At 43.0% G+C, this 12,976-nt stretch overlaps 1 protein-coding gene and 1 long non-coding RNA gene across 2 annotated transcripts; one reads left to right on the forward strand and one right to left on the reverse strand.

Moving 5' to 3' along the window:
- Positions 1-6,179: 6,179 nt before the first annotated feature.
- On the forward strand, positions 6,180-7,607 carry LOC127310085 (pentatricopeptide repeat-containing protein At3g22690-like). Its single transcript, XM_051340787.1, has one exon. The coding sequence runs from the start codon at positions 6,180-6,182 to the stop codon at positions 7,605-7,607; it is 1,428 nt and encodes a 475-aa protein (XP_051196747.1).
- An 837-nt stretch (positions 7,608-8,444) lies between these two features.
- Positions 8,445-10,572, reverse strand: LOC127306272 (uncharacterized). Its single transcript, XR_007854585.2, has 6 exons — positions 10,457-10,572; positions 10,284-10,349; positions 9,601-9,672; positions 9,041-9,109; positions 8,840-8,946; positions 8,445-8,755 (listed from the first exon to the last, which is right to left on the reverse strand). It is a non-coding gene; the product is annotated as an uncharacterized lncRNA (long non-coding RNA).
- Between the last annotated feature and the right edge of the window lie 2,404 nt (positions 10,573-12,976).

Below are 12,976 nucleotides of genomic sequence, written 5' to 3' on the forward strand. Positions count from 1 at the left end.
AACAAACACTTTTGTCTTTTACTTCATAGTGGAAAGAATTCCCAATCAATTCTTTAGGATAACCAACAAAGACATTCATCCGATTTTGGTTGTAAACTCTTAGACCAAAATTTAAAGAAAGGACTATTAGGGTTTATACCCATGCCATAACTTGTATGGTGTCATTTCAACGGATCACGATGATGCTCTATTTAGTGTAAAAGCGGTAGTCTCTAAAGCATAATCCACAAAATATAATGGCATTAATTTATATTATCTCATCATTAATCCAACAAGGTTTGGATACGTCTTTCGGATACTTCATCATCACTATGATACTCCAAGAAACGTGAGTTGTAGAACAACTTCATAACTCTCTTAGATGTTCGCTAAAACTCGTAATTCATATATTTCCACCATGATCCAATCATAGATATTTGACTTTTCTATTACGATGATTTCCACTTCATGCTGAAATTTATTTGAATCTATTCAAATGTTTCAAACTTCTTCCTTATCGAATATATCCACATATATATACTCAATTCATTGTTGGAAGTTTTCATGAAGTGGAAGAATCTCCCGCACACAACTATGCCCAGTGAACCACATACATCATTTATGCATGTTTCCATTAAGTTAGTTGCCCGTTCAATTCTTGGGCTATGAACGGTATTTCAGCCATTCTCTTTTAGAAAAGATATGCAAGCGCCAAACGATTCAAAAATCAAATGACTCCAAAAATCCATTTGCATGGAGTTCCTTCATGCGTTCCTCTCTAACATGACCTAAATGGCGGTTCCACAAATAAGTGGAATTCAAATCATTTGCCTTATGGCATTTTAGCGTCAGTGTTATGTATGTGTGTTTCACCATTAAGATTTATAATAACTTATCCATCATACATGGAGTAATGTCATAATTTGAACAACTCATTGTTTTCATTTGACCAGAGCAGAATAACAATTATTAAGTTCTTTATTATAAATTCTAAGGGCTTGGTATAATGCCAATGACAAACATAATAACATTTTATTATGTTCCAGACGTGCATTATTACTATATTCCTTATCTGTCACTTAGGCTATCGTATTCTTGTATTGCGTTGTACTGTATGACATCTCATACCAACCAATCTGGTACGAATACCCAAGAATTTGTTTATGTGACCAAACAAGGAATACATCCATAACATGTATATCATTTATATACACCTGAGTTAGACTTTCTAGTCTTTTCTTTCTTTCTGCCAAAATATCTTTTGTAGTTTCTCTTTTAGTTTTCCTCATTCTCAGAAAACACTTCGTCTTCAATAACTTCTAGATCTATTGGTCAAATACCAATAACTTTGAGGTTTTTACTTTGAAGTTTGATCATTATATGACAAGTGTTCTAGATTTCACTATTAGTAACTTTATAATATGATGAACAATTTCACTCATAATTTTATCCATTATATCATGATGACTTTCCGAGACCATGTCTGTACATGCTAGGCTCGTAAAGTTTAACCTCAGTATTCACATGTGCAAATCTGACTTGCACCCGTTGTATGCACACGTAGAATCTATAACACCCGATCATCACGAGATGCTTCGAAACGACGAGTCTTAGCAACGTTGCATACTAAGGACGATCACTTCATGGATATGCGCATATCGTTAGTGCCAAACTTAGTTGGAGGATTGGGACGCCTGGCGTCTTCAACCTTCATACATTCCCATAAAACTTATGAGTTTATGTAGTCTCACCAAATTATATTCTATCATCTTGCAATAAGGTTTTAGATATCATATATATCTCATACCTTGTTTATTTCTGAAAACTAAATTTTCAGCTCCTTTCTTTTCAAACAGATTTGAACTTCAAGTTTCACGGAGACAAGATAACTTTAGGTACTAATTGAAACCATAATTCTTTGATTTGCAATAGGACTTAATCATTTCTTGATTCTTTAACAATACGGTACCAGTCCGTAAAGTCTCTTGTCAGATTTTAACAGTATTTCTATCTCAATTACAAGACTAGCGCATGGTAGAATACGGATGCCAACACTACAAAATTAATTCAAAATACTACTCAGACTATGTTTATGATAATTAGTTCATGTTTTAATCTAATTACTAATGAACTCTCACTTAATACAACATCCCTCATAGTTGTTAAGTGGTACACGATCCACATCCACTACACCAAAACCGATCATCACGTGAGATGATGTAGCTTCAATGGTGAACATCAACATGTTGATCATATCATCCATATGACTCGTGTTCAACCTTTCGGTTTCCGTTGTCCCGAGGCCATGTCTGGACATGCTAGGCTCGTCAAGCAAACCCAAGTATTCCGCGTGTGCAACATGGCTTACACCCGTTGTATATGAACGTTGAGTCTATCACATCCGATCATCTCGAGATGCTTCGAAACGACGAACTTTGGCAACAGTGCATATGAGGGGAGAACACTTTATTATCTTGATATTAATGTGAGGGATCATCTTATAATGCTACCGTCACGATCTAAGCAAAATAAGATGCATAAAGGATTAACATCACATGCAATTCATATGTGATATGATATGGCCCTTTAGTCTTTGCGCCTTCGATCTTCATCTCCAAAGCACGGACATGATCTCCATCATCAACGGGCATGATCTCCATCATCGTCGGCGTAGCGTCAAGGTCCATGGTGCCGTCTTCATGGTTTTTCACCTCATGTAGCAACTATTACAACTACTTTGAAATACTACTCAACATGAAATTTAAAGACAACCATAAGGCTCCTGCCGGTTTCCACAATACAATAATGATCATCTCATACATATTCATCATCACATCATGGCCATATCACATCACCAAACCCTGCAAAAACAAGTTAGACGTCTCTAATTTGGTTTGCATATTTTACGTGGTTTAGGGTTTTCGAGTAAGATCCAATCTACCTACGAACATGAACCACAACGATGATACTAGTGTTGTCAATAGAAAGAGTAAATTGAATCTTCACTATGGTGGGAGAGACAGACACCCGCAAAGCCACTTATGCAATACAAGTTGCATATCGAACGTGGAGCAAGTCTCATGAACGCGGTCATGTAAAGTTAGCCCGAGCCGCTTCATCCCACCATGCCGCAAGATGCAAAGTACACGAACTAAAGACAACAAAGCATCAACGCCCACAAAACCATTGTGTTCTACTCGTGCAACCAATCTATGCATAGACACGGCTCTGATACCACTGATGGGATTCGTAGCATAGAAAAAAAAATTTCCTACCGCGAGAACGCAATCCAAGCCAAGATGCAATCTAGAAGACGGTAGCAACAAGGGGATGAACGAGACTAACCCTTGAAGAGTTCCAAAGCCTACGAGATTAGATCTCGTTGTTGCAGAAGATGATCACTTGCCGCTTTCAAAAGCGCGTAGAAGATCTTGACGGTGCCACAGACGGGCAGCACCTCCGTACTTGGTCACACGTTCGGTGTTGATGACGACGTCCTTCTCCCCGTTCCAGCGGGCAGCGGAAGTAGTAGATCCTCCTCGGAATCCCGGCAGCACGACGGCGTGGTGGCGGTGGTGGTGGAGAACTCTGGCAGGGCTTCGCCTATGCGCTGCGGGAGTTTTATGTGGAGGAGGGGAGGCTAGGGTTTGGGGAGAGGGGGCTATGGGCGCCGGCCTCAAGGGGGCAGGGGTGGTGCGGCCAAGCCATGGGCAGCCCCCTCCCTCTCCTCCTCATTATATAGGTGGAACCCCAAGGGTTTGCCCAAAGTCTTCGAATAAGACCCCAACAGAAAAACTGCCTTATGGACGAAACCTAGAGGGACATGGACTCTCCCCTTCCCCCTTTTCTTGGCCGGCCAAGGAGGTGGAGTCCACCATGGACTCCACCCTCCAACTTGGTTGGCTAGTTAGGGTTTGTGGAGTCCCTCCGGGACACCTATTTCCATAGTGATTTATTCCGGATAATTCTAGAAACCACCTTCCATAAATTCACCGGATCATTTCCAAACTTGGAAAGTGATTTCCTATATATGAATCTTATTCTCCGGACCATTCCGGAACTCCTCGTGATGTCCTGGATCCCATCCGAGACTCCGAACAAAACTTCGAACTCCATTCCATATTCCATATCTACTTAAACGACATCAAACCTTAAGTGTGTCACCCTACGGTTCGCGAACTATGCAGACATGGTTGAGACTTCTCTCCGACCAATAACCAATAGCGGGATCTGGAGATCCATAATGGCTCCCACATATTCAACGATGACTTAGTGATCGAATGAACCATTCACATACGATACCGATTCCTTTTGTCACGCGATATTTTACTTGTCCGAGGTTTGATCATCGGTATCTCTATACCTCGTTCAACCTCGTATCCTGACAAGTACTCTTTACTCGTACCGTGGTATGTGGTCTCTTATGAACCATTCATATGATTGCAAGCTAATTAGACGACATTCCACCGAGAGGGCCCAGAGTATATCTATCCGTCATCGGGATGGACAAATCCCACTGTTGATCCATATGCCTCAACTCATACTTTCCGAATACCTAATCCCACCTTTATAACCACCCATTTACGCAGTGGCGTTTGATGTAATCAAAGTACCCTTCCGGCATAAGTAATTTATATGATCTCATGGTCGAAAGGACTAGGTAACTATGTATCGAAAGCTTATAGCAAATAGAACTTAATGACGTGATCATATGCTACGCTAAATTGGGTGTGTCCATTACATCATTCATATAATGACATAACCTTGTTTATTAATAACATCCAATGTTCATGATCATGAAACTATAATCATCTATTAATCAACAAGCTAGTTATACAAGAGGCTTACTAGGGACTCCTTGTTGTTTACATAACACACATGTATCAATGTTTCGGTTAATACAATTATAGCATGATATGTAAACATTATCATAAACACAAAGATATATAAGAACCATTTATTATTGCCTCTTGGGCATATCTCCAACAGGATGCATAACCACACGACCATACAAGTCCAGGAGATCAGGCACCACAGATGAATCACCACACAACTCATATAGCTTTGGCATCATATGCAGTACCAGAGCCAAGATCCCATGTAACTCACGTAGCTCACGACCCAATATGCTGCAGCGAATAGCAGGAACTACCTAAGGTTAAGCTCTGAGCCGAATGAGTTTTACTGTGCGCTAGAACCTAAGATTATGTTAGTTTATCAGAGGTTGTGCGAAGGAAATCCGAGGAAACACTTCATTGAAATATGGAAGATTTCCATTCCTGGATAGATCCAAATCTTTCGTTGGAAAATCTTTAACAAAATGCTTCCTCTTGAGTGACAACATTAAGAAACGGCATGTCGCCTTAGAACATATCTAACAGACTCCCTATTTTTCTGCTCCGTAAAATGCGAGTAGAGGGCCCTGTATTCACTTTTCACCGGCCGAAAACTCGTCCGAGCTAGCAGACCCCGTATCCCCACCCCGTAAAACATAATCCTACGGAATATTCTGTTTCTAGCGGCGGCGCGTGGATGGCTACGGCGGAGGCGCGTGGGTGGCTATGGCGGAGGCGCGAGGGAAAACGGTTGGGAATACTGAAATGTCTGCGCGTCCTAGCTGAAATGGGATAGGGGGTTTGCCCTGTATTTCCTCTCCCACCCCGTACAAGTAGGGCCAGAAGCCACCCCTTAACCGAAACTGTAAAAAATCGATACGGGGACCTGTTTTACGGGGTCTGCTAGACGGCCGGGTAGAGCCCTACCCCGTATTTCGGCTGTTATTTTACGGGGTCGGCCCTTTTAGGGGGTCTATTAGACATGCTCTTACATGGTGGCCTAGAGGGCATGAATTATATCCTTTTTCGTTGTTCCTTTGCTAGGCTTTTTTGGTGCACAGTTAGAAAACCGCTCTCCTGTTCTTAGAACCCCTAATGCTTCGCTGGTATCTATCGTTTGATCATTAGATCGGTAGGGCAGGCTAGGCGGATTCAGTTGATTAGTTATGCGGTTTTATGGTAGACGCTTTGAAATATTAGAAACAAGTTCACGATTTGATGCATGCTCGGCCGTATGAACTAAAAGAGTAAACTTGTTTGCTGAAACATTTTGCAGGGTAGCAGCATTGCACGAGTTGATACTTGTGTGGATAATGTGAGGGAAAACCCGAACTTACGGGTAACGACGGCGGGAGGGCCGCTCCAATGAGCCCGCTCGTCTCCCCTTTCCCGCCACCAAAGCTCTCGCCTTCCCAACGCTCCTCCGATGCTACCACCTTCCGATGCGGCGCCGCGGCTCTCCGCGACTTCCGCGCGCACCACGTCGCCGGGCGCGCCCTCCTCACCAACCCTGCCCTCATGCCCGCCCTCGCGGCCTGCGCGCGGCTGCCGACCACCGCGGCGGAGGCCGAGCAGATCCACGCCCTCCTCCTCAAGTCCGGCCTCCCCCGCTCCGCCTCCGGCGTCTACGCCTCCACCTCCCTCGCCCGTGTCTACCTGCGGCACGGCCGCCTGGGCGACGCGCGGAAGGTGTTCGACGGGATGCCGGCGAGGACGGTGGTCTCCTGGAACGTGCTCCTCGACGGCCTTGTCAGAGCCGGCGACCTGGATGCCGCCTGGGAGCTCTTCGCCGAGATGCCGGAGCGGAGCGTGGTCTCCTGGAACACCGTGATCGCCGGCTTCGCGAGGCACGGGCGGGCTGAAGAGGCGGTGGAGCTGTTCGTCGAGATGACGTCGGTTTACGGTTTGGCGCCAGACGAGGCCACGATGGCTGGCTTCGTGTCGGCTGTCCGCGGTATCGGTCTGCTTGGGCTTGGGAGGAGCGCGCATGGCTACGTGGTCCGGCGAGGGCTCTCGCTGGACGGTGCTCTGGGAGTCGCTCTGATCCACATGTACACGAGGTGCGGCAGCATGTCTTCTGCGTACCAGTGCTTCTCAACCGTCATCACCAAGAACGTGGAGCACTGGACCTCCGTCATCGGGGGTTTCGCGGCACACGGCCACCCAGAGATGGCGCTGAAACTGTTTGCCGAGATGAGGCAGCTGGGCGTCGAGCCTAACGGTGTCACCTTCGTGGCCGTTCTGAATGCCTGCAGCCATGGCGGTCTTGTCGATGAAGGTTTCAACCACTTCAGCCTAATGAGGAGCATGGGCATTAGGCCGTCGATCCAGCACTATGGCTGTTTGGTGGATCTTCTCGGCCGTGCTGGGTTCTTGGAAGAAGCCTTTGACCTTGCCAATAGTCTACCGGGAGATCAAGGCTTTGTGACATGGAGCTCCCTCCTAGCTGCCTGCCAGAGCCATGGCAATATCGACATGGCAGAGGTTGCTGCTCGCAAATTGGCAGACGCGGAGCCTAGCCATGGCAGCTCCTATGTCCTGTTATCGAATGTGTATGCACGTGCTGGTCAATGGGAGGACTTGAAGAGGACAAGACGTAGGATGGAGGAGCGTAGGGTGCTGAAGAAGCCTGGGCTCAGCTGGATCGAGGTTGATGGCAGTGTGCATTCCTTTCTCACTGCAGACAAGTCACACGCAGAAAGTGAAGATATTTATCGTATGTTGGAATACTTGAAACCGAATTTGATATCGGCTGGATCTGACCCTGAACCATTTGCTCTCCCTGAGGTTTGATCCAGGAAGTCGTTGTTGTTTGTGTTGAGTGTATATCATATATATTCTGAAAGACTGCATTGTTTGTCAATAGAAAAATGCAGCACATTAGGGATCTGTTCGAGATCATATGAGCAAGCAATAGCGAAAAATACTGTGTCAATTTGGACTTAGGAGGAGCGCATTTGGTTATGTGATCCGGCGAGGAGCATGGGTGCTGCATACCTGTGCTTCTCGAGAGTCACTAGCAAGAATGTGGAGCACTGGACCTCCATCATGTGTGTATGTGTGTGAGGCAATTGGGTATAGAGCCAACTGGTGTCACCTTCGTGGCCATTTTGAACGCCTGCAGTCATAGCGGTCTTATTGATGAAGATTTTAAGCACTTCAACCTAATGAGGAGCATGGGTATTATGCCATCAACCCAGTACTATGGTTTCCTGGTGGACCTTGTTTTGTCATGCTGGTTTCTTGGAAGAAGCCAACAATCTACCGTAAGATTCAGGCTCTGTGACATGGGAGTTGGCAGACCCAGAGCCAAGCCATGAACGTGTATGCATGTGCAGAACAATGGGAAGACTTGGAAATAACGAGAAGTAGGATGGAGGAGCATAGGGTCGTGAAGAAGCCTGGGATCAGCTGGATCAAGGTGATGGCCGTTTATCTTATGCTGGGAGACTTGAAATTTTATTTGACATCAGCTGGATCTGAACCTGAAATATCTCTTCTTCTGAAGTTTGATTCAGGAAGTCTTGTATTGAATGTATCATATATCTTTGGAAGATTGTATTATTTGTTAATAGAAATGTAGTACATGAGAGATCTGTTCAAGTCTTCAAGATCATATGAACAAGCAGCTGCGAAAAATATTGTACTGATTTGGTAAATTTCAGGTACTTTTACACTTGAACTGCATCTAAACATCTAGTGGCAACTTAAGGAAAATCACTATCATCTAGCTTAACATTTACAGGAGCACATGGACCCTGAAACTGCGACGTTCACCACTATTAGTCACTTGGTCTCTAATATCTAGCTGTCCAATTTTGCATGTGAAAGCTTCATCTAGTATGGAAGTGTGGCCGAAAACTGGATGCACTAGATGGGGTATGACGGTCTCTTGATTTGGTTTTAGCAACGTCAACAACTATCATCCAGCCGTTTATTATCTGCACATAGAAGTACAGACGTGAGCTTAAGAGATAAATTGATGCCATGTAAAGCCTATCAACAAACATAGTTTTCTCAGGTACCTCTCCATTCATTGCTTTTAGAGCAGCACCTCCAGCTTCTTCTGTGGTGTATTCTATGAAGGCATACCCCTTTGATCTTTTTGATATCCTGTCCATTATTATCTTGACTGCAATAAAATAATTACAGAATATTAAGTATCCCAAATGAAAAGAGGTAATGGATGGTTACAACGTAAACAATTCTGTGCTAGTATCACAAACCTTCAACCAGCTCACCAAAAGGCTCAAAAGCTTCCCTGAGAGTTTTCTCGGAAGTGTAAAATGAAAGTCCTACCATATCAGACCAAGTTAGTGACACCATGATAATAATATAACTCATTTTCTACCAGTGTATATCACTTATTGTGTTTAACAGTTTGCTTGTCTTGCAAAGGGAGCAATAGATGTTTGTGATCTGACCAAGTGTCCAAGACTAGTTATTTCCGTCTACTTTTGCTTTGCATTGAACCAATATGTCAAAGTGGCACTTAGCAGGTTCAAATTTCAACCCTACACCTCAAATAGGGTAGAAGTTTCTGACTTGCACTACTTAGATTTCCACAGTATTAAGAAAAAATGGGCATATAGTGTCTCTCCCACTACTTAAACTTCCCTATCCCTATGAAAGACAAGACATAACAGACTACTTCAGAGCAAGGAAGGGGGCACCATCTGACGTGGGCATAAAAGCGGTGACAGATGGCTGTCCCTCACCATCCATGGGTAAGTGATAGGTGTTCAAACAAACAAGCTAAATGTGTTTAGACAATATGATCCTTTACCTGTAACAAAGAGCCTTTTAGTTTTGATATCAGACACCTGGGCAGCATCTGAGGATTTCAAGCTATCATCACCTGAAAGCATAACGAGTCTTTACAATTTTGGCTATTTTCACCCTGCTTGCTTAGAAGCATGGAAAGAAAGTTCAAATTGTGCAAATGTACTACAGAGTTAAGGCTTACTGCTTACTAGATATGTTCCCACTGAGTAATAGACATACAAATATCAAACAGGCATCAGGTTTATATATCCGATTAAGACCCAAGGGCTCATATTATCATGGAACAAAAACTGATATCCTAATAATGCTGTTCTTCCCTAATTATCAAGTAAAACGGAAAGAAAAAAGATCATGTCCGAATATGAACCTTGAAAAGAAATCCTCCCTTATCTCTTTTCGGGTTAGGACTGAAATCAGTGCATTTTGCTGTGAAAGAACTATCAGGGGAATGAGAATTAAAAAGTAAAAAGATCGAATTTGAAAGTACTTTATATTGCCCATTTGTCTCTAATAAAGTGAACAGAGGGGAATTCTGCTTGTCAATGAAAACAGCAATATTTAACACAAATGAACAACTATAATGATAGGAGTTAAGTATTGGCCTACATAAAATTGAATGGGAGGTTATCACAAACAGAAGTAGTTTCTTTTCTAGAATACTGGAACAGAAATGATTAGACAAACCTTTGTAATCTTTGTTGTCTGATCCAAAATTTGTATCTGGTGAAACAGATAAGACTCCAGGAACATCTGGTACATAAAATTAAATTGTTGGTAATCTAAAGAAAGGCGGAATCGCCTAATAGAAAATTCTCACAGCATTGTCTACCCAGGGGAGTAAAGCATATGATGCTCACCCGCTAGCTCTTTTGCGCATTCTTCGTCAATATGACAGCAGAACCCATAATTCGTCTCCCATGATACATTATATATGCTAACTTGTGCATCCTTTTCACTAGAAAATTAAAAATATACAATATGTGGGAATTCAATATTATAAAGGACAAAGTTCATGTATGCATTTTACATGCATCAACATCCCTAAGCTTAACCTATGCACGCCCGGAGCATAAAGGTGATAAAACTAACATGAACTTTGGAGTTTAATATATATAGATTATAAATAATCATGCAAAGTATCACAAGGTTCAATCAATAAAGAATGACAATAAGTAATATGAATTTTATAGATAACTAGTATGAATCATAGAGCATGCATAATAGCAAATAGTATTGTAAGAAACATGAATGATAATTAGTATGAATCATAGAGCATGCTTAGGAGAATCCTATAAAATTGTTGGAAGACTCTTTGTCCTCTATTTTCTTTGGATATTTTTGAATCTTGAACACAAGAAAGTAAGCAGGGAATATATGTGCTAACCTCCAAAATGAAAGCAGAGAGAATAAAATAAGTTTTTGAGATATGAAATTCATGTCAACAATAATAATAAGGATGGGGTACCATGCATCTCTTGTGTGGATATATCTATGAGTCATGTGTTTGACCTCTTATGAGTAAATGTTGCCTCATTTTACTTGTTGCTAAGGACTACATCTCTTGTTACTCAGCTCCGGGTTATCAAAACTTTTCAACGCACATGTTTCAACCAAGTATCACAATGGGGTATCTTCATGCCGCATGTACATGTTGGAGATATGCCCAAGAGGCAATAATAAAGTGATTATTGTTATATCTTAGTGTTCATGATAAATGTTTACATCCCATGCTATAATTGTATTAACCGGAAATATTAATACTTGTGTGTTTTGTAAACATAAAAGAGTCCCTAGTAAGCCGCTTGTTAAACTACCTTGTTGTTTAATAGATGATCATAGTTTCGTGATCATGAACATTGGATGTTATAAATAACAAGATCATGTCATTAAGAGAATGATGTGATGGACACATACCCATAGTAAGCATAGCATATGATCAAGTCATTAAGTTCGTTTTGCTACAAGCTTTAAGATACATAGTAACCTAATCCTTCGACCATGAGATCATGTTAATCACCTGCACCGGATGGATGCTTTGATGATATCAAACACCACTTCATAATTAGGTGGTTATAAAGGTAGCATTAAATATTCGGAAAGTATGGGCTGAAGCGCATGGATCGAGAGTGGGATTTGTCCATCCAAATGACAGATAGATATACTCTCGGCCCTCTCGATGGAATGTCATCCAATTAACTTGCAAGCATGTGACTAGGTCACAAGGGATGTCATTTCACGGTACGAGTAAAGAGTACTTATCGGTAACGAGGTTGAACTAGGTATAGAGATACCGATGATCGAACCTCAGATAAGTTAAGTATCACGCGACAAAAGGAATAGGTATCGTATGTTAATGGTTCTTTTGGTCACGAAGTCATCGTTGAATATGTGGGAGCATTATGGATCTCCAGGTCCCGCTATTGGTTATTGATCGGAGAAGTGTCTCGATCATGTCTGCATAGTTCACGAACCGTAGGGTGACACACTTAAGGTTCGATGTTGTTTAAGTAGATATGGAATATGGAATGGAGACCGAATATTGTTCAGAGTCTCGTATGGGATCCAGGACATCGCGAGGAGTTCCAAAATTGTCCGGAGAATAAGATTCATATATGGAAAGTCAAATTCCAAGTTTGGGGATAGTCCGGTGAATTTCTGGAAGGTTCTAGAATTGTCCGGATTATTTCACTATGGCAGGTGGAGTCCCGGAGGGACTCCCCCAGCCTAGCCAACCCACAAGGAGGGAAGGTGAAGTCCATGGTTGGTACACCTCCTTGGCCATCCAAACCAAAAGGAAAGGGGGAAGTCCCACCTTTACTAGGTTTTGACGTTTTCTATTATGGCAGCAATAGGACTCCTAGAGGGAGTATGATTGGAACTTAGGGTTTTCCACCAATATAATGAGGAGGAGAGGGGGATGGCTGGCCACACCAAGGCTGCCCTGGCCGCACCCCCTCTCTCCCCAAACCCTAGCGCCCCACTCTCCTCCACCTCTCTCTCGCACGGCGACGGCTAAGCCTCCACCACCACCGTCACCACGCCGTCGTGCTGCCGGGATTCCGAGGAGGATCTATTACTTCCGATGTCCGCTGGAACAGGGAGAAGGACGTCTTCATCAACATTGTAAGTGTGACCGAGTGCGGAGGTGCTGCCCGATTGCGGCATTGTCGGGATCTTCTACTCGTTCATGAGAGCGGCAAGTGATCGAATACATCATCCACGAGATCCATCTCATTAAACGCTTAGCGATGTTCGAGGGTATGTTGATCCCATATCGTTGCTATCATCTAATATATTAGATCTTGGCTTGTTGTTCGTTCTTGCGGTAGGAATTTTTTTGTTTTCTATGCTACGAACCCCTACAGTACAAAGGACCA

This window comes from Lolium perenne, chromosome 6, assembly GCF_019359855.2.
Source record: "Lolium perenne isolate Kyuss_39 chromosome 6, Kyuss_2.0, whole genome shotgun sequence".
Classification (NCBI taxonomy): Eukaryota; Viridiplantae; Streptophyta; class Magnoliopsida; order Poales; family Poaceae; genus Lolium; species Lolium perenne.